The sequence below is a fragment of the Sapajus apella genome, unplaced genomic scaffold, assembly GCF_009761245.1.
Source record: "Sapajus apella isolate SASKATOON/1434 unplaced genomic scaffold, GSC_monkey_1.0 scaffold51, whole genome shotgun sequence".
Lineage (NCBI taxonomy): Eukaryota > Metazoa > Chordata > Mammalia > Primates > Cebidae > Sapajus > Sapajus apella.
The window spans coordinates 15,488,639-15,511,783 of record NW_022436991.1 but is presented as its reverse complement, the minus strand read 5'-3'; the positions used below and the strand labels follow the sequence as shown (position 1 = coordinate 15,511,783).

At 51.3% G+C, this 23,145-nt stretch overlaps 1 protein-coding gene across 1 annotated transcript; it reads left to right on the top strand.

Annotated features, from left to right (window-relative positions):
* Positions 1 to 1,200: 1,200 nt before the first annotated feature.
* Positions 1,201 to 22,836, top strand: QPRT (quinolinate phosphoribosyltransferase). Its single transcript, XM_032243182.1, has 4 exons — positions 1,201 to 1,363; positions 20,153 to 20,688; positions 22,192 to 22,323; positions 22,396 to 22,836. Exons 1-4 carry the CDS (start codon positions 1,351 to 1,353, stop codon positions 22,606 to 22,608), a joined length of 894 nt encoding a protein of 297 aa, XP_032099073.1. The 5' UTR covers positions 1,201 to 1,350; the 3' UTR covers positions 22,609 to 22,836.
* The last annotated feature ends 309 nt before the right edge of the window (positions 22,837 to 23,145 follow it).

The window sequence follows — 23,145 nt, the reverse complement described above, 5'->3', positions numbered from 1 at the left end:
GGACGACCCCAAATGCATAAGGGATAAATATGTCTGCTTTTCCTTTGTTTGTTATATTCTCGTGGCAAGATGGCTAGTGAGAGTACCCTTCCTGCAGTCCAGGAAGTAAAAATTGCTTGCTGGGAGATCCTCCGTCTCAATGCTGATTTTCCTTTGCGGCGCTGAGCATCTGTTTCCAACAGTTCCTACTCTGTTTCATTTGCAGAGTTTTCTCACTTCATTCTCAGTTGAACCCATGAGGTAGATGTTATGCCATGAGTGTTTTTTTCTTTAGAGACAGGGTCTCTCTCTGTCACCCAGGCTGGACTGTGGTGGCAGGATCATGGCTCACTGCAGCTTTGAACTCCTGGACTCAAGCCATCCTCCCATCTCAGCCTACAGGTGTGCACCACTGTACTTAGTGAATTTCTTTTCCTTTTTTCTGTTTTTTGGGAGAGATGGGATCTGTCTATGTCTCTGTGATGCCCAGGCTGGCCTCAAACTTCTCAAACTCCTGGCCTCAAGCAATCCTCCTGCCTTGGCCTCCCAAAGCACTGGGATTGCAGGCATGAGTCACTGCACCCAGCCTGTTATGCTATTTTATTTATTTATTTATTTAGAGACAGAATCTCACTCTGTCACCCAGGCTGGAGTGCAGCGGCATGATCTGGGCTCACTGCAACCTCCACCTCCCGGGTTCAAGTGAGTCTCATGCCTCAGCCTCTCAAGCAGCTGGGATTACAGGTGCTCGCCACCATGCCTGGCTAATTTTTATATTTTTAGTAGAGGCAGGGTTTCACCATGTTGGCCAGGCTGGTCTCGAACTCCTGACGTCAGGTGATCCACCCACCTAGGCCTCCCAAAGTGCTGGGGTTACAGGCATGGGCCACCGCACCAGGCCCTGTTATGCCATTTTAAAGCTAAGGAAACTGAGGCACAGAAAAAGGTAAAAAAAGTTCTTGAGATCAAAAAGGATGGAGTTAAGATTTGAACCCAGGTCCAAGGCCCATGATCTTCCCAGCACAGCATCCAAAATGCCTGCCTGCACTCACCAGGGAGCACATGTTTACATTCACAGCCTTGTACCCTGGGTTAGGGCCAGGAGGACTGGGTGTGGGGCGAGAACAGGGCCTCTGGCTCCTCCACTGGCTGGGGCAGGGCTTCTGAGTTCCCCATTGGAGCCCCTCCTCTGACCATGGGGGGCACCCTGAGGAATGTGCAGGCCTGGCAGAGGACAGGAGGGAGGCCCAGAGAGCCTGGGAAGGACTGGCTGGCTGCTTCCTCCCTCCACAGCCCCACCCCCTGGCCTGGTGCCTCTGGGAGCCCTGAGCCTGAGAGCCAACACACCAGCCCAGCCAGCTGCAAGTCACCATGGACGCTGAAGGTAAAGGGACACTCTCTGCCGTGTCCCTGCACCCACCCCCCACTGCATGCCCCTACCCCCATCCTGACTCATCTCAGCCCCTCTGGCTTCCTCTGGAGCCATCTCTCCATGTCTCCTCTGGTCCCGTCATGGTCATTGACTCCCTTACCTACCCCATGTCCCTGCAGCCTGGCCCAAGCCCCAGAGGCCCGTTTTCACTCTTCTTTCTCCTTCTGTGTTAAGTCCCAAAGAAGCTCTGGGGAAGGAAGGGGCTTGAGCCCTAGAAAGGGGCAGGGCGGCCTGGAGGAGGTGGCATCTCCTAGGGGCTGAGGGGGCTGGTAGTGGGAGGCTGGGCAGGGGAGCAGCTTGGACTTCGGCTCTCGCTGGTAGCTCAGGGAAGCAGAGACAAAGTCCTGTCTCATCTGCAGCTGGGTGGGGGAGGGGGCTTGAGTCCCGTGATTCCCTGCTTAGGCGCTGCCTGGAGCAGACCCAGGGACTGCTCTGCGGTCAGAAGGCCCCACCAGGGAGCTGGCTGTGTGACTGTGGGTGGGTTGCGGCTTCTCAGAGTCTCGTTTTCTTCCATCTGTAAAATGACAATAATAGTTCTGGCTGGGCACAGTGGCTCACGCCTGTAATTCCAGCACTTTGGGAGGCCGAGGCGGGTGGATCACCTGAGGTCAGGAGTTCGAGACCAGCCTAGCCAACATGGTGAAACCCCGTCTCTACTAAACATACAAAAATTAGCTGAGTGTGGTGGTGCATGCCTGTAATCCCAGTTACTCTGGAGGCTGAGCCTGGAGAATTGCTTGAACCCCGGTGGCAGAGGTTGCAGTGAGCCGAGATCGGGCCACTGCACTCCAGCCTGGGCGACAGAGCTAGACTCTGTCTCAAAAAAAAAAGAAAAAAAAATAGTTCCCTGTTCACAAGGTTGTTGGGAGGACAGATGATGGGAGGCATGGGTGCCTGGATCCTCCTCCACCTTTGGGGTGCCTACTGGCCCCACACACCCGGCCCCTCTGGCTTTGCTGTGGAACCAGCTCTCGGGGGGTCCCATGCAGGATGGCACACAGGCACCTAACCAGCTCTCGGGGGGTTCCATGGAGGATGGCACACAGGCACCTTCCAGTCTCCATTGTGTCTTTCTCTTTTGAAACCACACCGACCTGGATTTCAGTCCTGGCTGCCACCTTCTTTCCCCATGCCCACTGGGCACTGTCACCTGCATGTGCCCTGTGTCTCCACTGCCTGGCCTGCGCTCTCTATTCTCTCTGCCTGGCGAGCCTTCCTTTCCTGTCAATTCCAGCCGATTCTCAGAGCCAAGCTTTCCGGCTTCTCCTATCCACACTCAGATTCTGTGGCTCCTTCTACCATGGGTGTGCAGGGTGGTCACATTTGGCCCTATTTGGAGGCCACTTCTCCAGGGAGTGAACGGAGGGGAAAAGGACATTTATCTGGGACCTGCAGTGCTGACCAGCCTCTATCTCCACCTGGTGTTTGCCAAATGAGTCAACAAATGAACAGATGGAAGAACAGAGCTGCCAGAATCAGACCCCTGGGTTGAGGCTCCTGGCCAGGCATTGGCTCAGGCGCTTTATTGAATTGCCTCATTTGGTCCTCCCAGCAGCCCTGGAATTTCCACGTGAAACTGATACTCAGGGAGGTTACCACCTTGCCGGGGGTCATCCAGCCCGTAGGTTAGGTGTAACACAGAAACATGGTAAAAAGCTGAGCGTGGTGGCGTGTGCCTGTGGTCCCAGCTTCTCCGAGGCTGATGCAAGAGGATTGTTTGAATTCAAGAGGTTGGGGCTGCAGTGAGCCGTGATTGCACCACTACGTTCCCAGTCTGGACGACAGAGCAAGACCTTGTCTCTAAAAACAAAACAAAAACAAAAAGCAGTAAACAGCAACAACAACACATCAGTAAACAATCCAGAATAGAACAGCAGCAGTACCAGAGGGGGGAGAATCTTCATCTATTCTGCCAGAGTTGTCAGCAATCTGTGTCTACATGATTTGAAAAGAGAAAAGATGCACAAATAATATCCCAAGATGCCCTGATCCCCTCCAAGCAGAGATGCCATTTTCTTTTTCTTTTTCTTTGAGATGGAGTCTCGATCTGTTACTTAGGCTCAGCTCACTGCAACCTCCACCTCCTGGGTTCAAGCAATTCTCCTGCCTCAGCCTCCCAAGTAGCTGTGATTACAGGTATCTGCCATAACACCAGGCTAATTTTTGTATTTTTAGTAGAGACGGGGTTTCACCATGTTGGCCAGGCTGGTCTCAAACTCCTGACCTCAAGTGATCCACCCGCCTCGTCCTCCCAAAATGGTGGGATTACGGGCGTGAGCCACTGTGCCCAGCCTTAAAGATACCAATTTTATTAGCGTTTTATTAACTTTGGAAACCAATTAAGGAGGGATCACCTTGAAGGATCAAGGTTATATTCCACAGGATAAAACTCTAATCTCTGAAATCCAGGCATTTTGGGAGACCTTTTACACATCCAGCCACCAGGCTAGGAGGCTGTGGGATACAGCAGGCGCACCTGCCTTCTCCGAGCATGTGGCAGCCTGCCTGGCATTTCTCTGATGGGCCAACTCTCCCGTTGCCAGCCACAAAAACAGCTTTCCCTCTATGAAGTGCCATTCAGTAACAGCTGCTAATTAGCAGAGCCCCGTATTTTCAAAGCTACCCACAGGAATCCCTTTTGTTGGAAATGCATGAGAGAGTCAGAGGCTAAAAAAAGGAACACCCAGATGTATTTATTTGTTTTTCACAAAGAGGACATGGAATGTGTAACCGTCCCCCTCTCTATTAGAGATCAGAATGACTGAGCTCCAAGAAGGGGGCAAGAGGGGAGCCCTGCACAGGGAAGCAGCTTTGATGTTCTTTTTTTTTTTGAGACAGAGTTGTTCTGTTGCTCACTCTGCTGCTCAGGATAGAGTGCGGTGGTGTGATCAGGACTCACTGTAGCGTCAACCTCCTAGATTCAAGTGATCCTTCTGCCTCAGCCTCCCAAGAGGAGCTGGGACTACAACTGCATGCCATCACTCCTGGCTAACCTTTTAAATTTTAATTTTACTTACTTTACTATTATTTAATTAATTAATTTATTTATTTTATTTATTTTATTTTTTTGAGACAGAGTTTCACTCGTTACCCAGGCTGGAGTGCAATGGCGCGATCTCGGCTCACCGCAACCTCCGCCTCCTGGGTTCAGGCAATTCTCCTGCCTCAGCCTCCTGAGTAGCTGGGATTACAGGCACGCACCACCATGCCCAGCTAATTTTTTGTATTTTTGGTAGAGACGGGGTTTCACCATGTTGACCAGGATGGTCTCGATCTCTTGACCTCATGATCCACCCGCCTCGGCCTCCCAAAGTGCTGGGATTACAGGCTTGAGCCACCGCGCCCAGCCGGCTTTTTATTTTTTTGAGATGAGGATTTTGTCATGTTTGTCAGGCTGGTTTCCAAATCCTGGGCTTAGGTGATCCTCCTACCTCAGCCTCCCGAAGTGAGAGGACTGCAGCCATGTGCCCCTGTGCCTGGCCTCCGCAGCTATGATGTTGGGTTTTTTTTTGAGATGGAGTCTCACTCTGTCACCCAGGCTGCGCGTACCACTATGCCTTGCTAATTTTTGTGTTTTTTTTGTAGAGACGAGGTTTCACCATGTTGGCCAAGCTGGTCTCAAACTCCTGACCTCAAGTGATCCTCCCCCCTTGCCCTCCCAAAGCGCCGGGATTACAGGCGTACACCACCATGCCTGGCCAGCAGCTATGAAGTTCTAAAGTACCCAGCTATGGAAAGGGAAGACCTGGGCCCATGCTTATCATTGTCTAGCTGTGGCATTTTCTAACTCTGCTCTTCAGATAATTCCTCTTTATACTTCCGAGACTCGGTTCTTCACCTATATATATATATATTTTTTTTTTTTCTTTTTCTTTGGGACGGAGTTTCGCTCTTGTTACCCAGGCTGGAGTGCAATGGCGCGATCTCGGCTCACCGCAACCTCCGCCTCCTGGGTTCAGGCAATTCTCCTGCCTCAGCCTCCTGAGTAGCTGGGATTACAGGCACGCGCCACCATGCCCAGCTAATTTTTTGTATTTTTAGTAGAGACGGGGTTTCACCGTGTTGACCAGGATGGTCTCGATCTCTTGACCTCGTGATCCACCCGCCTCGGCCTCCCAAAGTGCTGGGATTACAGGCTTGAGCCACCGCGCCCGGCCACCTATATTTTTTATATTTTATTTTATTTTTTTGTGATCGAGTCTCGCTCTGCCACCCATGCTGGAGTGCAATGTGGCGATCTTGGTTCACTGCAACCTCCACCTCCCGGGTTCAAGCAATTCTCCTATCTCAGCCTCCCTAGTAGCTGAGATTACAGGCGTCCACCACCAAGCCTGGCCAATTCTTTTTTATGTTTTTGTATTTTAGTAGAGACGGGTTTCACCATGTTGGCCAGGCTGGTCTCACACTCCTGACCTCAAGTGATCCTCCCTCCTCGGCCTCTGAAAGTGTTGGGATTACAGGCGTGAGCCACCACGCCTGGCCTCGGTTTTCCACCTACAAATACAAACAACATCCACCTTGAGGCCCTGCAGGTGAGGTTTGGGATGAGGTGTGAGAAGCACCAGGCACGCAGTAGGCACCAATGCATGGTAGCTATTATTATGTTCCTGTGGCTCAGGAGCTCTCAGTTCTTCTAAAGTTAGAATTATTTTGCCATATTTCAAACCAATTATATCAGAATCTTTAGGGGGAGGGCCTGGAACTTGCCATATGATTTAATTGTGCGGCAGAGGTTCAGAACCACTGTCCTACCCACTGGTGGTGTGATTTATAATAAGAAATATGTATTGTCCTCTTTACCCCTGGTTCCTGGTGTAGAGCACCTAGAATCCTTGGAATTTCCTGAGCAATAGAGGTGCAAGGAGAATCCCTCGTTCTAATATCTGATCTTCGTTGTTGGTTTTTTAAGTTGAGACGGGATCTCACTTTGCTCTCCAGGCTGGGGTGCAGTGGTGCGGTCATGGCTCTCTGTAATCTCGAACTCCTGGGCTCAAGGAATCCTCCCACTTCAGCCTCCCGAGTAGCTGGGACTATAGGTGTGCACCACCACACTGGCCTAGTTTTTTTGTAGAGATAGGGTTTCGTTATGTTGCTCAGGCCGGTCTCGAATTACTATGCTCAAGCATTCTGCCTGCCTCAGCCTCCCAGAGTGCTGGGATTACTGGCATCAGCCACCATGATGGCTAATTTTTAAAATATGTAATGATGGAGTCTTGCTACGTTGCCAGGCTGGACTCGAACTCCTGGCCTCAAGCGATTCCCTCTCCATGGCCTCCTAAAGTGCTGGGAAACAGATGTGGGCCACCAGGCCTAATATTTGATCTTCGACCCAAGATCCTGACGAGCTCCTACTCCCTTGGAATTTCTGGGTGATCGGAGGGTCTTTTGTTCTAATGAGGCGACTCTCGGTGGGCTTCTGGAAGGGGGCCAGTCACTAGAGAGATCCTGCAATGATTAGAAGCTTGGAACGATCAGCGGCATCCTCTATCTTCTGGGAAGGGGAGAGGGGCCAGAGATTGATTTAACTCTCATGCCTGTGTGATGATGTCTCCACAGGAATCTCTGAAATAAGAAGTTAGGAGAGCTCTGTGTTATAGGACGGGTAAAGGTACCAGGAGGAGGGTGGTACCCAGGAGAGGGCATGGAAGCCCCTTCCCCATACCCTGCCCTATGCCTTTCTTCAAGCCGGCTGTTCATTTGTGTCATTTGACAAAGCCTTTGTAAGCCAGGTGTGGTGGTGCACCTGTAGTCTCTTACTCAGGAGGCTGAGGCAGGAGGATCGCCTGAGCCCAAGACTTTGCTATCCAGGCTGGGGTGCAGTGGTGTGATCACGGCTCTCTGCAGTCTCGAACTCCTGGGCTCAAGGAGTCTTCCCACCTCAGCCTCGTGTGCAATCCTCGAGCCTGTGAATATCCACTGCACTCCAGTTGGGCAACAGAGAAAGACCCTACCTAAAAAACAAAACAGGCTGGGCGCAATGGCTCACGCCTGCAATCCCAACACATTGGGAGGCGGAGGCGAATGGATCACTTGAGGTTAGGAATTCGAGACCAGCCTGGCCAACATGGTGAAACCCTGTCTCTACTAAAAATACAAAAATTAGCCGAGCGTGATTGCCTGTGCTTGTAATCCCAGCTACTCAGGAGGTTGAGGCAGGAAAATCACTTGAACCTGGGCGGCAGAGGTTGCAGTGAGCTGAGATTGTGCCACTGTACTCCAGCTTGGGCAACAGAGTGAGGCTATGTCTCAAAAAAATGAAAAATAGAAAACAAAACAATACAAAACAAACAAAAAAAAGTGTTGTAATACACCAGCAGTAGTAAACTGTTTTCCTGGGATCACTACTTTAGCAATGATCAAATCCAAGCAGGAGTCATGAGAACCTCTGATCTGTAGCCAAGTCACACAGAAGTTGCGGGTAGCCTGGGAATCTCATACTACTTGAGATTGATGTCTGAAGTGGGGGACAGTCTGGCGGGACTGAGCCCTTTTGCTGTGAGGTCTGCACTAACTCTGGTTATGGTCACAACTGAAGTGAATTGTAGGACACACAGCTACTGTTGGAGAATTGCATGATGTGGGGGAAAAAAACCCATACAACTGGTCGCAGAAGTGTTCTGTGTTGACTGAACATATGGAAAAGAAACAGCGTTGTTTTTTTCATCTACATCACCCTAAAAGAACGTTCTGTGACCCCGTCTCAAGTGGAGACCCTTTCTCTCCTTTCCTTATTTTTCTCACTTTTTATCATAGAGAATGTCAAACATACAGGAGAGTAGACAGGAAAGCATGCGGAGCCCCAACCACCAACTGCAACAAGCATGCGTGCGCCGCCAGCCCAGCCCCGCCCACCCTCTCTCTACCCGTCCGGTATTGTCTTTTTTTCTTCTTTTAACAGAGTCTTGTTCTGTCACCCAGGCTGGAGCATAGTGGTGTGATCTCCGCTCACCGCAACCTCCGCCTCCCGTGTTCAAGCGATTCTACTGCCTCAGCCTCCTGAGTAGCTGGGACTGCAGGCGTGCACCACCATGCGTGGCTAATTTTTAAATTTTTAATAGAGATAGGGTTTCACCATGTTGGCCGGTCTGGTCCCAAACTCCTGACCTCAGGTGATCCGCCCACCTCAGCCTCCCAAAATGCTGGGATTACAGGTGTGAGCCACTGCACCCAGCCTCTTCTGCTTTTTAGAAAGGGTCTTGTTCTGTCATCCAGGCTGGTTGGTATGCAGTAACATGATCATAGCTCACTGGCTGTAGCCTCCAACCCCTGGGCTCAAATGATTCTCCCACCTCAGTCTGTGGAGAAGCTGGGACTACAGGCATGTGCCACCACCCCTGGCTAATAATTTTTTTTTTTTTTTTTTAAAGAGATAGAGTCTTGCTATGTTGCCCAGGCTGGTCTCAAACTCCCAGCCTCAAGTGATCCTCCTACCTTGGCCTCCCAAAGTGTTGGGATTACAAGCATGAGCCACTGTGCCTGGCTCAAATTTTTTCATATGTGAACATGTCAGTATGTTTTTTTTTCTCTAAAAGATAAAGACTTTTCTTTTTACTACAACCACAATACTATGGTCAAAACTAAACTTTAAAACTTTCCTTGGTGTTATCAAACATCCAGTCAATGTCCAGATTCTAATAGTTTCATAAATAGTCTAATTTGCTTTTGGTTTGTTTGAATTAGGATCCAAGTAAAATCTACACTTTGTGATTGATTAGTATATGTTTTAAGAGTCTTTGAAACTTTCTTTAATTTTACTTTTTCTATTAAAAAGTGTTTAATTTAGATATGGGGGTCTTGCTATATTGACCAGGCTGGTCTCAAATGCCCCAGAATGCTGAGATTACAGGTATGAGCCACCACACTGGGGGCTTTTCTTTTTTGAGACGGAGTCTCGCTCTATTGCCCTGGCTAATGTACAGTGGTATGATGATCTCTGCTCACTGCGACCTCCTGGGTTCAAGCGATTCTCTCACCTCAGCCTCCCGAGTAGCTGGGATTACAGGCGTGCACCACCACACTAATTTTTGTATTTTTTTTAGTAGAGATGGAGTTTCACCATGTTGGCCAGGCTGGTCTCAAACTCCTGACCTCAGGTGATCTGCCCGCCTCGGCTTCCCAAAGTGCTGGGATTACAGGCATGACCACTGCACCCGGCCAATATGTGGCCTCATGAGAGCATTGGTTATTGGTTTTTTTTTTTTTCCCCTGAGGCAGGGTCTCACCTGTTGCCTAGGTCAGCGTGCAGTAGCTCCATCATAGCCCACTGCAGCCTCCAACTCCTGGGCTCAAAGGATCCTTCCACCTCAGCCTTCTGAGTAGCTAGGACTACAGGCATGTGTCACAGTGCCCAGCTAATGTTTAAATCGTTTTTGCAGAGATGGGGTCTCACTATGCTGCCCAGGCTGGTCTCAAACTCCTGGCCTCAAGTGGTCCTCCTGCCTTGGCCTCCCAAAGTGTTGGGATTACAGGTGGGAGCAACCACCCCTGGCTGAGCCGTGGTTCTTGATCCTCGTGTGCATCTGAGTCACAGAGCAGGGTGGGGAATGGCTCTTCCCCGACCTGGATCCCTGGAAACTGCCCCCAGAGATTCTGGTTCACTGATCTGGAATGAACCTGAGCATCTGAGAGTTTAAAAAGCTCCTTGGCCAGGACTCGTGGCTCAAGCTTGTAATCCCAGCACTTTGGGAGGCTGAAGTGGGCGGATCACCTGAGGTCAGGAGTTCGAGACTAGCCTGGCCAACATGGTGAAACCCTGTCTTTACTAAAAATAAAAAATTAGGCAGGGCATGGTTGCTCACGCCTGTAATCCTAGCACTTTGGGAGGCCGAGGTGGGTGGATCACCTGAGGTCAGGAGTTCAAGACCAGCCTGGCCAACATGGTGAAACCCCATCTTTAAAAAAAATAAATAAAAATAAAAAATAAAAAATTAGCTGGGTGCGGTGGCGTGCACCTGCAGTCTCAGCTACTCGGGAGGCTGAGGCAGGAAAATCCCTTGAACTCGGGAGGCAGAGGTTGCAGCGAGCTGAAATCATGCCACTGCACTCCAGCCTTGGTGACAGAGTGAGACTCTGTCTCAAAAAAAGGAAAAAAAAAAAAAAAAAAAAAAAGAAAAGCTTAAAGCTTTTCATGATTCTGGTGTACAGCCCAGGGGGAGGCCCCGCCGTGTCCACTTCTCTTGAAGGGAGTGGTTCACACCCACCCCGCCACGTCCCCGCCTCCCTGCACTCCTCAAGCATGGCAGTGTGGCTTCTGCCCCCACCTGCGGCACTGAAACCACTCTGGCACAGGCCTCACATTGCTAAATGCAGAGCCCGTCCTCAGTCTTCTTCTATTTACTTCTGCTTACCTCCCACTTCCTGAAACCCCTTCTCCTTCCCAGGCACCCACTCCTGACGCTGCTTCTCTTTTTGTGGGACATGCCCTTGTGGGTTCTTCATCTTATTACTTTATTTTAGAGATTGTGGCCTGCTGTGTCACCCAGGCTGGAGTGCAGTGGGGTGATATCAGCTCACTGCAGCCTCCAGCTCCTGGGCTCAAGCCTCAACCTCTTGAGTAGCTGGCGAGCAGCTGGGACTACAGGTATGCACCCCCATGCCCAGCTAACTTTTTCTTTTGTTTTTTTGAGACAGAGTTTTGCTCTTTTTGCTCAGGCTGGAGTGCAATGGTATGATCTCGGCTCACTGCAACCTCCGTGTTCAAGCGATTCTCCTGTCTCAGCCTCCCGAGTAGCTGGAATTACAGCTGGGATCTCGGCTCACTGCAATCACTCCCAGGTTCAAGCAATTCTCCTGTCTCAGCCTCCTGAGGAGCTGGGATTACAGTCGCCCGCCACCATGACTGGCTAATTTTTGTATTTTTAGTAGAGGCAGGGTTTTACCATATTGGCCAGGCTGGTCTTGAACTCCTGACCTTGGGTGATCCACCCACCTCAGCCTCTTAAAAGTACTGGGATTAGAGGTGTGAGCCACTGTGCCTGGCCAAACTTTTTCATCTTTTATATTTTGTAGAGACGGGGTCTCACTCTGTTGCGCAGGTTGGTCTCAAACTCCGGAGCTCAAGCAATCCTCCTGTCTCAGCCTCCCAAAGTGCCAGGATTACAGGCGTGAGCCGCTGCACTCGTCCTGCCCTTTAATGGCTAATGTTTCCCAAATCCCTTCCCGTCTTCCTCCCTGCTCTGTGTGATCGCATCTGCTGGTATGTACAGTCACCATCTGCCTGCGCTGGCGACTCCCCAATCCCCACTCCTCACTGCAGCAACCCTTCTGACCTCCAGAGCCATCCCCTACCGCCCTCTGGGCACCGCCATCCACATCTCCTGCTGCGGCCTCAGCCTTAACCTCTGCAAAACTAAACCCATTTTAGTAGCCTGAGCTCTGCTGATGCTAAGCTGTTTCACCAGGGCATGGTTCTGGAAACGCTTTGGGATTCAGCTTCTGTTCTTGTGAAATGGGAAGAATACCTGTGGTGAGTTCCAGATGAGATCACAGAGGGGAACTGGGGTGCCCTTGGCTGGCACGCCACGGCTGGCACACCATGGCACTCAGCACGGTCACCGCCCCTCCTGATGTCCCCACCTCCACCCTGCCTGCTCTTCTCCCAGAATGACTCCTGGCAGCTCTCAGCTACCCAGGACAGATGCCCAAGGCTTCCACATCTCCCTAGCTGCAAATTCTGGGAGATTCCCTTTGGGAAACAGCTCTCAAATCTACCCCAGATCTACCGCTGAAGTTCAGGCCTCCATCTCTTTTTTTTTTTTTTTTTTTTTATTATAGGTGTGAGCCATGCACCTGGCCAACAAATAATTAGCTAAATTAGCTAATTAGCTAAATCAGCTAATTATTTGTTGGCCAGGTGCAGTGGCTCACGTCTGTAATCCCAGCATTTTGGAAGGCCGAGGCGGGTAGATCACTTGAGGTCAAGAATTCAAGAACCAGCCTGGCCAATATGGTAAAACCCTGTCTCTACAGAAATATAAAAATTAGCCGGGCATGATGGTGCATGCCTGTAATCCCAGCTACTCGGGAGGCTGAGGCAGGAGAATCTGTTGAACCTGGGAGGCAGAGGTTGTGGTGAGCCAAGCTCATGCCATTGCACTCCAGCCCAGGTGACGGAGTGAGACTCCATCTCAAAAAAAAAAAAAAATTATTCGTGGAGACAGTGTCCCACTACGTTGCCCAGGCCTCAAGTGGCCCTCCTGCCTCGGCCTCCCAAAGTCCTGGGATTGCAGGTGTGAGCCACCACACCCAGCTTACTTTTTGTCTGGCCAAAGCTACTTCAGCCTTCTTTTACCCCCTGATTTGTCTCCAGTTGCTGGCTGACAGAGTGGCCCTTCTGGAGGAAAATTATAATCATATCAGTCCCTCTTTTAAATTTCTGTGATGGGCCAGGCCTGGTGGCTTTCACTTGTAATCCTGGCACTTTGGGAGGCTGAGGTGGGAGGGACTGCTTGAGCCCAGGAGTTCAAGACCAGCCTGGGCAATATAGCGAGACCGCCCCCGCCACCACCTCTACTTGAAAATAAAAAAATAGGCTGGGCACGGTGGCTCACGCCTGCAATCCTAGCACTTTGGGAGGCCGAGGTGGGTGGATCACCTGAGGTCAGGAGTTCAAGACCAGCCTGGCCATGATGATGGTGAAACCCCATCTTAAAAAAAAAAAAAAAAAAGGAAAAAAAAAAGAAATAAAAATAAAAAAAAAAATGATTTTTTTTTTTTGAGATGGAGTTTTGCCTTCGTTGCCTAGGCTGTAGTGTAGTGGTAGGATCTTAGTTCACTGCAACCTCCACTTCCCCGGTTCAACCGATTCTCCTGCCTCAGCCTCCTGAGTAGCTGGGATTACAGGCATGCACCACCTCACTGGGCTAATTTTGTATGTTTTAGTAGAGATGGGGTTTCACCATGTTGGTCAGGTTGGTCTCAAGCTCCTGACCTCACGTGATCCATCTGCCTCGGCCTCCCAAAATGCTGGGATTATGGGTGTGAGCCACCACGCCCGGCCGAGAAAATGAAATTCTGTGATAGCTCCTGGGATCTGGCCAAACTCTTCAGCGAAATAGTTTAGTTCTTTCTCCCTGTGGCCTCCCCGCCTGCCATGTCACCTGTGACTCCCACACTACCCCACCCCACCACTGTCTGCCTGTACACTTCTCAGTTTTCTCAGCCCCAAATGTCAGCCTCCACTCCACACCTCTGCCTGGCAAACGTCACTCGCCCATCCTCGGGGACACTTAGTCATTTCTTCTGTGCGTCCACCACACGTGAGAAACACTTCAGTTATTTCTTTTTTGTTGTTTAAGATGGAGTCTCTCTCTGTCACCCAGGCTGGAGTGCAGTGGTGTGATCTCGGCACACTGCAACCTCCACCTCCTGGGTTCAAGCTCTTCTCCTGCCCAGCCTCCTGAGTAGCTAGGATTACAGATGCGCGCCACCACACCCAGATAATTTTGTATTTTTAGTAGAGATGGGGTTTTACCATGTTGGTCAGGCTGGTCTTGAACTTCTGACCTCAAGTGATCCACCTGCCTCAGCCTCCCAAGTGTTGGGATTACAGGCGTGAGCCACTGCGCCCGGCCAGGAAGTGATGTTTAAGGGAAGACCTGCAAGAGGAATAAAGGCTGAAGGGGGAGACTGGGGATGAGGATAAGGGAAATGGCTTCCAGGCAGAGGCACAGTCCTGCGTAGGATAAGGCCTGACGGGTAAGAGAAAGAGCTGTGCATGCTGTCGCCTCCATGCCCAGCAATTATTAGCACCTGGCACAGTGCAGGCACTCAATGAGAAAGTGTCAGAGAATCAATGAGAAATGGAAAGAAGTTGCCAGGTGTGGCGGCTCATGTCTGTTAATCCCAGCACTCTGGGAGGCCAAGGTGGGAGGATGACAGGATGACAAGGCCAGGAGTTGGAGGCCAGGTGCAGTGGCTCACGCCTGTAATTTCAGCAATTTGGGAGGCCGAGATGGGCGGATCACATGAGGCCAGGAGTTCAAGATAAGCCTGGCCAATATGGTGAAACCCCATCCATACTAAAAATACAAAAATTAACCAGGCGTGGTGTATGCTCCTGTAATCTCAGCTACTCGGGAGGCGGAGGCTGCAGTGAGGGTACAGCCACTGCCAGAGCTCAGGGCTCCACCCCTTTTCCATTGCGTGCCACTGCACTCTAGTCTGGGCAACAGAGCGAGACTCTGTCTCAAAAAAATAAAAAATAAAAATAAACTTTTAAAACGCCAGGAGTTTGAGACCTTGTCTCTACAAAAATATTTTAAAAATTACTGGCGGTGCAGCTACTCGGGAGGCTGAGGTGAGAGGATCACATGAGCCCAGGAGTTCAAGGCTGCAGTGAGCATGATTGCACCACTGCACTGCACTCTTTCTCAGAAAGAAAGAAACAAAACAGTCAAGAGAACCCGAGCTGAAACCGTGAAAGTTCAGTTTTCAGCAGGAGAGTGATCGAAGAAAACCAGAACTAGGCTGGGCGCGGTGGCTCACACCTGTGATCTCAGCACTTTGGGAGGCTGAGACAGGAAGATCACGGGGTCAGGAAATCGAGACATCCTGGCCAACATGGTGAAACCCTGTCTCTACTAAAAATATGAAAATTAGCTAGTGGTGCGCGCCTGTAATCCCAGCTACTCGGGAGGCTGAGGCAGGAGAATCACTTGAACCTGGGAGGTGGAGGTTGCAGTGAGCTGAGATTGTGCCACTGCACTCCAGCCTGGCGACAGAGCAAGACTCCATCTAAAAAAAAAAAAAAAAAAAAAAAAAAAAAACGAACCAGAACTAGACAATAGTTAAAACAGCAAAAACATATTGTACTCCAGACTATTGCTGTAGGGGAGGAGAGACCTTAGATTAGAACTGGGCTGAACTCTGAGTACAGCATGGGGGATATAGCCAACGAGCAGAGTGGCGGGCGGTGGATGGAACATACCGCAAGGAAGCATTGGGGGCTGGGGGATTCTGACAAGACTAACCTAACAGGATTCTTGCTAAAGGCAGGCTGAGGTGGTCAGACAGCACGTGGGGGAGGGTGGAGGATGAGGACCTGCATCAGGGATGGGGAGGGATCAGATGCGGAGGATGGGGGACTGGCTAAGCTGACTTAGCAGGATTCTAGCTGAAACTGGATGATGCAGAGGTGAACACGAAGTCCAAGGCCTCATTGGAAAAGAGCTGAGGGAGCCTGAGTGGGGTTTGGCTATAGACAGAACCTCTGTCTCAGCAAGCCAATAAAAATTAACTTTATTTCTTTATTTAGAGACACTCCGTTGCCCAGGCTGGAGTGCAGTGGTGCAATCTCGACTCACTGCAAACTTTACCTCCTGGGTTCAAGTGATTCTCGTGCTTCAGCCTCCTGAGTAGCTGGGATTACAGGTGCCTGACACCATACCTGGCTAATTTTTGTGTTTTTAGTAGGGACGGGGCTTTGTCATATTGGGCAGGCTGGTCTTGAACTCCTGACTTCAGGCTCATTTTTTGTTTTTAAATTTAACTTTTTTTTTGAGACCAAATCTTGTTCTGTCACCCAGGATGGATTGCAATGGCACAATCTCAGCTCACTGCAACCTCTACTTCCTGGGTTCAAGCGATTCTCCTGCCTCAGCCTTCCAAGTAGCTGGGATTACAGGTGCCCGCCACCATACCTGGCTACTTTTTGTGTTTTTAGTAGGGATGGGGTTTTGCCGTCTTGGACAGGCTGGTCTTGACCTCAGGTGATTTTAGTAGAGACCATGTTCGCCTCCCAAAGTGCTGGAATTACAGGCATGAGCCACCATGCCCAGTCTTAAATTTAACTTTTAAGTTCAGGGGTACATGTGCAAGGTTTGTTACATGGGTACACTTGTGTCATGGGGGTTGGACAGATTATTTAGTCGCCCAGGTCTTAAGCCTGATACCCATTAGTTCTTTCTCCTGATCCTCTCCCTCCTCCCACCTTCCCCTCTCTGAAAGGCCCCAGTGTGTGTTTTTCCCGTCTATGTGTCCATGTGTTCTCACCATTTAGCTCCCACTTATAAGTGAGAACACGTGGTATCTGGTTTTCTGTTCCTGAGTTCATTTGCTGAGGATAATGGCCTTCAGCTCTGTCCATGTCCTTACAAAGAATGTGATCTCATTTTTTATGGCTGCATAGTATTCCATGGTGTATATGTACCACAATTTCTTTATCCAGTCTACCATTGATGGGCATTTAGGTTGAATCATATCTTTCCTGTTGTGAACAGTGCTGTGATGTGTCTTTATAACAGAATGATTTATAGTCCTTTGGGTATATATCCTGTAATGGGATTGCTGGGTCAAATGATATTTCTGGTTTTGGTCTTTGAGAAATTGCCGCACTGTCCTCCACAATGGTTTAACTAATTTACCCTCCCACCAACAGCGTATAAGTGTTCCTTTTTCTCCGCAACCTCGCCAGCATCTGTTTTGTTTTGGTGTTTTACTTTTTCATAATAGCCATCCTGGCCAGGCGCGGTGGCTCAACCTGGAATCCCAGCACTTTGGGAGGCAGAGGATCACGAGGTCAGAAGATCTAAACCATCCTGGCTAACACGGTGAAACCTTGTCTCTACTAAAAATACAAAAAAATAAGCTGGGTGTGGTGGCACGCGCCTGTAGTCCCAGCTACTCGGGAGGCTGAGGCAGGAGAATTGCTTGAACCCAGGAGGTGGAGGTTGCAATGAGCCAAGATCGTGCCACTGGACTCCAGCCTGGGCGACAGAGCAAGTCTCCATCTCCAAAAAAAAAAAAAATAATAATAGTCATCCTGACTGGCGTGAGATGGTATCTCACTGTGGTTTTGATTTGCATTTCTCTATTGATCAGTGATGTTGAGCTTTTTTCCGAGGTGATTCTTGGCTGTATGTATAGCTTCTTTAGCAAAGTGGCTGGGTGTGGTGGCTGGCACCTGTAATCCCAGCACCTTGGGAGGCCAAGGTGGGCAGATTGCCTGAAGTCAGGAGTTCAAGACTGGTTTGGCCAACATGGTGAAACTAAAAATACAAAAATTAGCCGGGCATAGTGGCTGGCGCCTGTAATCCCATCTACTAGGGAGGCTGAGGCAGGAGAATCACTTGAACCTCGCTGGATGGAGGTTGCAGTGAGCCCAGTGCACCACTGCACTCCAGACTGGGCAAAAGAGTGAAACTCTGTCTCAAAAAAAAAAAAAAAAAAAAAAAAAAATCAGGCTGGGCACAGTGGCTCAGCGGCTCACTCCTGTAATCCCAGGACTTTGGGAAGCGAAGGTACAAGAATTGCTTGAGCCTGGGAGTTCAAGACCAGCCTGGGGAATATAGTGAGACCCCCCCCCCCCGACTCTATAACAAAAAATGTACAAAAATTAGCCGGGCATGGCGGTGTGCACCTGTAGTCCCAGCTCCTTGGGAAGCTGAGGCGAGAGGATTGCTTAAGCCTGGGCAGCTGAGGCTGCAGTGCTCGCCGCCACCGCACTGCACCTAGTTTGAATTCAGTGGGGGCGGGGGGTTAAGCTCTGCCTCCCCATTTGCTCCCAGGCCTTTTCCGTAGCTGGATGTGACCAACGGAGACAGCACCCAGCCTCGGTACAGCTGGCTCTTAGTGGAGGGACAGGAACCATCTGGGGCAGAAGTGGGAGGGAAGGCGGGGAAGACAGCCCGGTGCAGTCCCCGAGGCCTGTGGCTCGGAGGGGAAGCGCGGTGGTGAGTGGGTGGAGACTGAGCAGCTTGGCTTGGGGAAGGAGACAGCAGAGGGCCTGTTTCTGAGAGCTGAGCAAGCCAGGATGTCTCGCCTTCACTTGCACTTGGAGCACAAGTGTGCTGTGTGCGTGTGCACATGCGTGTGCGTGTACATGTGTGTGCGCTAAATCAAACACCCTCGCGGGCTTTGTGTCCTCCTCAAGGGGAAGCAAAGACCACGGATGGCGGGTGCCCATGAGACTGCAGGTCTTCTCCCTGCCGACAGATGGCGCTGTCGCAACACGCCTGGGTTTGCCTCTGCCGGCAGCCGGGCAGGGCCCATCACCGGCTCAGCTCAGGGCGCGAGCGACCTTCACCTTGTCCACCATCCTTATTTTTAAAAAAAATGTTTGTAGCCGGGCGCGGTGGCTCACGCTTCTTATCCCAACACTTTGGGAGGCCGAGGTAGGCGGATTACTTGAGATCAGGAGTTCGGGACCAGCCTGGCCAACATGGGGAAACCCTGTCTCTACTAAAAATACAAAATTAGCCGGGCATGGTGGCGGGTGCCTTAACCCCAGCCACTACGAAGGCTGAGGCAGGAGAATCGCTTGAATCCGGAAGGCGGAGGTTGAAGTAAGCCGAGATCGCGGCACTGCACTCCAGCCTGGGCAACAAGAGAGACTCTGTCTCAAAAAAAGAAAAAAGAAAAGAAAAAAGAAAAATTACATCACGGAGAATGGGGTGACCATCCCCTCAAGCATTTATCCTTTGTGTTACAATCCAATTGCATTATTTTATTTATTTTGAAATGTACAGTTTTTATTGACTATCGTCACCCCGATGTGCTAGCAAATAGCAGGTCTTATTCATTCTTTTTTTTTTTTTTTTTTTTTTTTTTTTTGAGATGGAGTTTCACTCATGTTACCCAGGCTGGAGTGCAATGGCGCGATCTCGGCTCACCGCAACCTCCGCCTCCTGGGTTCAGGCAATTCTCCTGCCTCAGCCTCCTGAGTAGCTGGGATTACAGGCACGCGCCACCATGCCCAGCTAATTTTTTTGTATTTTTGGTAGAGACGGGGTTTCACCATGTTGACCAGGATGGTCTCGATCTCTTGACCTCGTGATCCACCCGCCTCGGCCTCCCACAGTGCTGGGATTACAGGCGTGAGCCACCGCGCCCGGCTTATTCATTCTTTCTATTTTTTTGTAACCATTAACCTTCCCCACCTCCCCATCATCCTTATTATTATTATTATTATTTTTTGAGACAAAGTTTTGCTCTGTCGCCCAGGCTGGAGTGCAGTGGCGCGACCTCGGCTGACTTCAACCTCCATCTCCTGGGTTCAAGCGATTCTCCTGCCTCAACCTCCCAAGTGGCTGGGGTTACAGGCAAGCACCACCACACCTGGCTAATATTTTTTCGGGGTTTCACCATGTTGGCCAGGCTGGTCTTGAACTCCTGACCTCAGGTGATCCACCCACCTCAGTCTCCCAAAGTGCTGGGATTACAGGCATGAGCCACTATGCCCAGCCCCGTCATCCTCATTTTATTTATTATTTATTTATTTATATATTTTTTAGATGGAGTCTTGCTTTGTCACCCAGGCTGGAATGCAGTGGTGTGACCTCAGCTCACTGCAACCTCCACCTCCCAGGTTCAAGCAACTCTCTTGCCTCAGCCCCCTGAGTAGCTGGGATTACAGGTGCCCGCCACCACGCCTGGCTAATTTTTGTATTTTTAGTAGAGACCATGTTGGCCAGGCTGGTCTTGAACTCCTGACCTCAAGTGATCTGCCTGCCTCCCAAAGTGCTGGGATTACAGTGAGTCACCGTGCCCAGCCAGAGGTTTAAATTATACTAGGTGCTCAGTGACCTCGTCCAGCCCACAGCACTCTCCCACCCTCGCCCCCACAAATCCCTTTCCCCCCACACCCCCTTTCCTCAAGCAGCCTCTCCCCTGGGGCTCCTCGATCTTGAGATCTTGACGCTGATGGTCCAGGGCCCAGTTTCACTGGTTGTTAAATATTTTGACAATGACCACTGACAGCAGGAGAGGCAGCCAAACCCAACAGCTGTTCTCTTTCCCCCCCAGGCCTGGCGCTGCTGCTGCCTCCCGTCACCCTGGCAGCCCTGGTGGACAGCTGGCTCCGAGAGGACTGCCCAGGGCTCAACTACGCAGCCTTGGTCAGCGGAGCAGGCCCCTCGCAGGCGGTGCTGTGGGCCAAATCCCCTGGGGTACTGGCAGGGCGGCCTTTCTTTGACGCCATCTTTACCCAACTCAACTGCCAAGTCTCCTGGTTCCTCCCTGAGGGATCGAAGCTGGTGCCGGTGGCCAGGGTGGCTGAGGTCCGGGGCCCTGCCCACTGCCTGCTGCTGGGGGAACGGGTGGCCCTCAACATGCTGGCCCGCTGCAGTGGCATTGCCAGTGCTGCGGCTGCTGCAGTAGAGGCCGCCAGGGGGGCCGGCTGGACCGGGCACGTGGCGGGCACGAGGAAGACCACACCAGGCTTCCGGCTGGTGGAGAAGTATGGGCTGCTGGTGGGCGGGGCCGCCTCGCACCGCTACGACCTGGGAGGGCTGGTGATGGTGAAGGACAACCATGTGGTGGCCGCTGGTGGCGTGGAGAAGGTGCCAGTCCTGCCTGTCCGTGGTCCAACCTCGCCCTCAACACACCCCTCCCCTCCCCAGAGCCCCCAGCCAGGACCTGGTGAACAGCCATGGCCTAGAGTCAGCAATGCAAGACTCTTCCCACCTCGGCTCCTCCATCTAAGCTGGGCTCAGTAGAGCTCATCCAGTAAAGCTAAATTAAAGGGGAGCTGCGCTTGCTTTGTTTTTCTGGAGATATTGCCTCAGTCTCTCGAGTAGCTGGATCTATGGGCATGCTCCACCTCACTGGCCAATTTTTCTTTTCTTTCTTTCTTTTTTTTTTCTTTTGAGACGGATTCTCACTGTTTTGCGCAGGCTGGAGTGAAGTGACTTGATCTCGGCTCGATGCAACCTCTGACCCCTGGATTCAAGCGATTCTCCTGCCTCAGTCTCCCAAGTAGCTGGGATTACAGGCACCTGCCACCATGCCCGGCTAATTTTTGTATTTTTTAGTAGAGATGGAGTTTTGCCATGTTGGCCAGACTGGTCTCGAACTCCTAATCTCAGGTGATTCACCTGCCTCAGCCTCTCAAAGTGCTAGGATTACAGGCGTGAGCCAGTTTGCTCAGCCATTTGTTTATTTATTTATGAATTTTAGAGAGGGGCTCTCACTATGTTGCTCAGGCTGGTCTCAAACTCCTGGACTCAAGCAACCCTCCTACCTTGGCCTCCCAAAGTGCTGGGATTACAGGCGTGAGCCACCAAGGCTGGCTCTGGAGTTGCTTCTTTATCTTTGTTCTGCTGCTGTGTGGTGTGATGTTCAAGAGCAAAGGACAGCCCGGGGGAAGCCAGTGTCGCTGGCACCACAGCCTCGAGCCCATCCCTCTAACCCTCTGCACCTAATTTCCCATCTGTGAAATTTCCTTGAAGACCTCTTCTAACTTTAATATTCGGAGTCAAACTGAACTCAGGTCCAAATGCATTGCTGATATTTAGCCACTTTTTGACCCACAAAAGTGGTCATTTTAAACTACAATAAAACAAAACATCCCAGCTGGGCATGGTGGCTCATGCCTGTAATCCAGCAATTTGGGAGGCCCAGGTAGGGGGATTATTTGAGGCTGGGAGTTTGAGACCAGTCTGGGCCACATAGCAAGATCCAGTCTCTACGAAAAATGAAAAAATTAGCCATGCTTGTGGGCAAGCACCTGTAGTCCCAGCTACTTGGGAGGCGAAGGTGGGAGGATCACTTGCTCCCAGGAGGCGGAGGCTGCAGTGAGCTATGATTGCACCACTGCACTCCAGCCTGGGTGACAGAGCGAGACCTGTCTCAAAAACAAAACAAAACAAAAAGGCCCTAATGTCTGGTGTCCTTATTAACCCCAAGCTCATGGTCCATCCAGGGCCTTTCAAATGCCAATCCCAGCTCCCCATGCCCAGTGCCAGCCCTGGACCCCACCCTCACCCTCTCCCTCCCGGCTCCCTGAGCCCCAGTGCCAGGCTCTGGGCCCAGTCCTCACTCTCCTCCTCCTGGCTGCCTGGCAGGCAGTGCGGGTGGCCCGGCAGGCGGCTGACTTCGCCCTGAAGGTGGAGGTGGAATGCAGCAGCCTGCAGGAGGCCGTGCAGGCAGCCGAGGTGGGCGCTGACCTCGTCCTGCTGGACAACTTCAAGCCGGAGGTGAGGTGGGCTCTGCCTCTGGGGAGGGGGTCTGTGGTGGGCTCTCACCTCCCCTTGGCTTGTGTCCCGCAGGAGCTGCACCCCACGGCTGCTGCGCTGAAGACCCAGTTCCCGAGTGTGGCCGTGGAAGCCAGCGGGGGCATCACCCTGGACAACCTCCCCCAGTTCTGCGGGCCACACATAGACGTCATCTCCATGGGGATGCTGACCCAGGCGGCCCCCGCCCTCGATTTCTCCCTCAAGCTGTTTGCCGAAGAGGTGGCTCCAGTGCCCAAAACCCGCTGATCCTAAACCCGAAGAGGATGACACCAGCCACGGGTTAATGTGGCTCTTTGGGACCCTTTGGGTCACACATTTTTAAGGACAGTGGCCAACAGGGCACACTTGGCACTAGCTTGAGCCCAACTCCAGCTCTGCCACCTGCTGCTCCTGTGACCTGGCAGGGCCTTCACCTCTGCTCACCTCAGTTTCCTAACCTGCAAAATGGGTCTAATAAAGGATCAACTGCATGGGGTTTTGAAGTGATAATGAGCACATAGTGAGGGGTCAGCAAATGTCAGAAGTTACCTGGGATGGCTGGTCTCAGTGGCTCACGCCTATATCCCAGTGCTTTGGGAGGCTGAGGTGGGCGGATCACCTGAGGTCGGGAGTTCAAGACCAGCCTGGCCAACATGGTGAAACCCTGTCTCTACTAAAAATACAAAAATTAGCCGGGTGTGGTGGCGGCACCTGTAATCCCAGCTACTCAGGAGCTGAGGGATGAGAATCACTTGAACCCAGGAGGTGGGGGTTGCAGCGAGCTGATCGTGCACTCCAGCCTGG

Bases quoted from the DNA above. Each gene is read 5' to 3' on its own strand.
- QPRT (XM_032243182.1), top strand. The intron at 20,689-22,191 runs GTGCCAGTCCTG...GCTGCCTGGCAG, and splicing joins CCGCTGGTGGCGTGGAGAAG to GCAGTGCGGGTGGCCCGGCA. The intron at 22,324-22,395 runs GTGAGGTGGGCT...TGTGTCCCGCAG, and splicing joins TGGACAACTTCAAGCCGGAG to GAGCTGCACCCCACGGCTGC.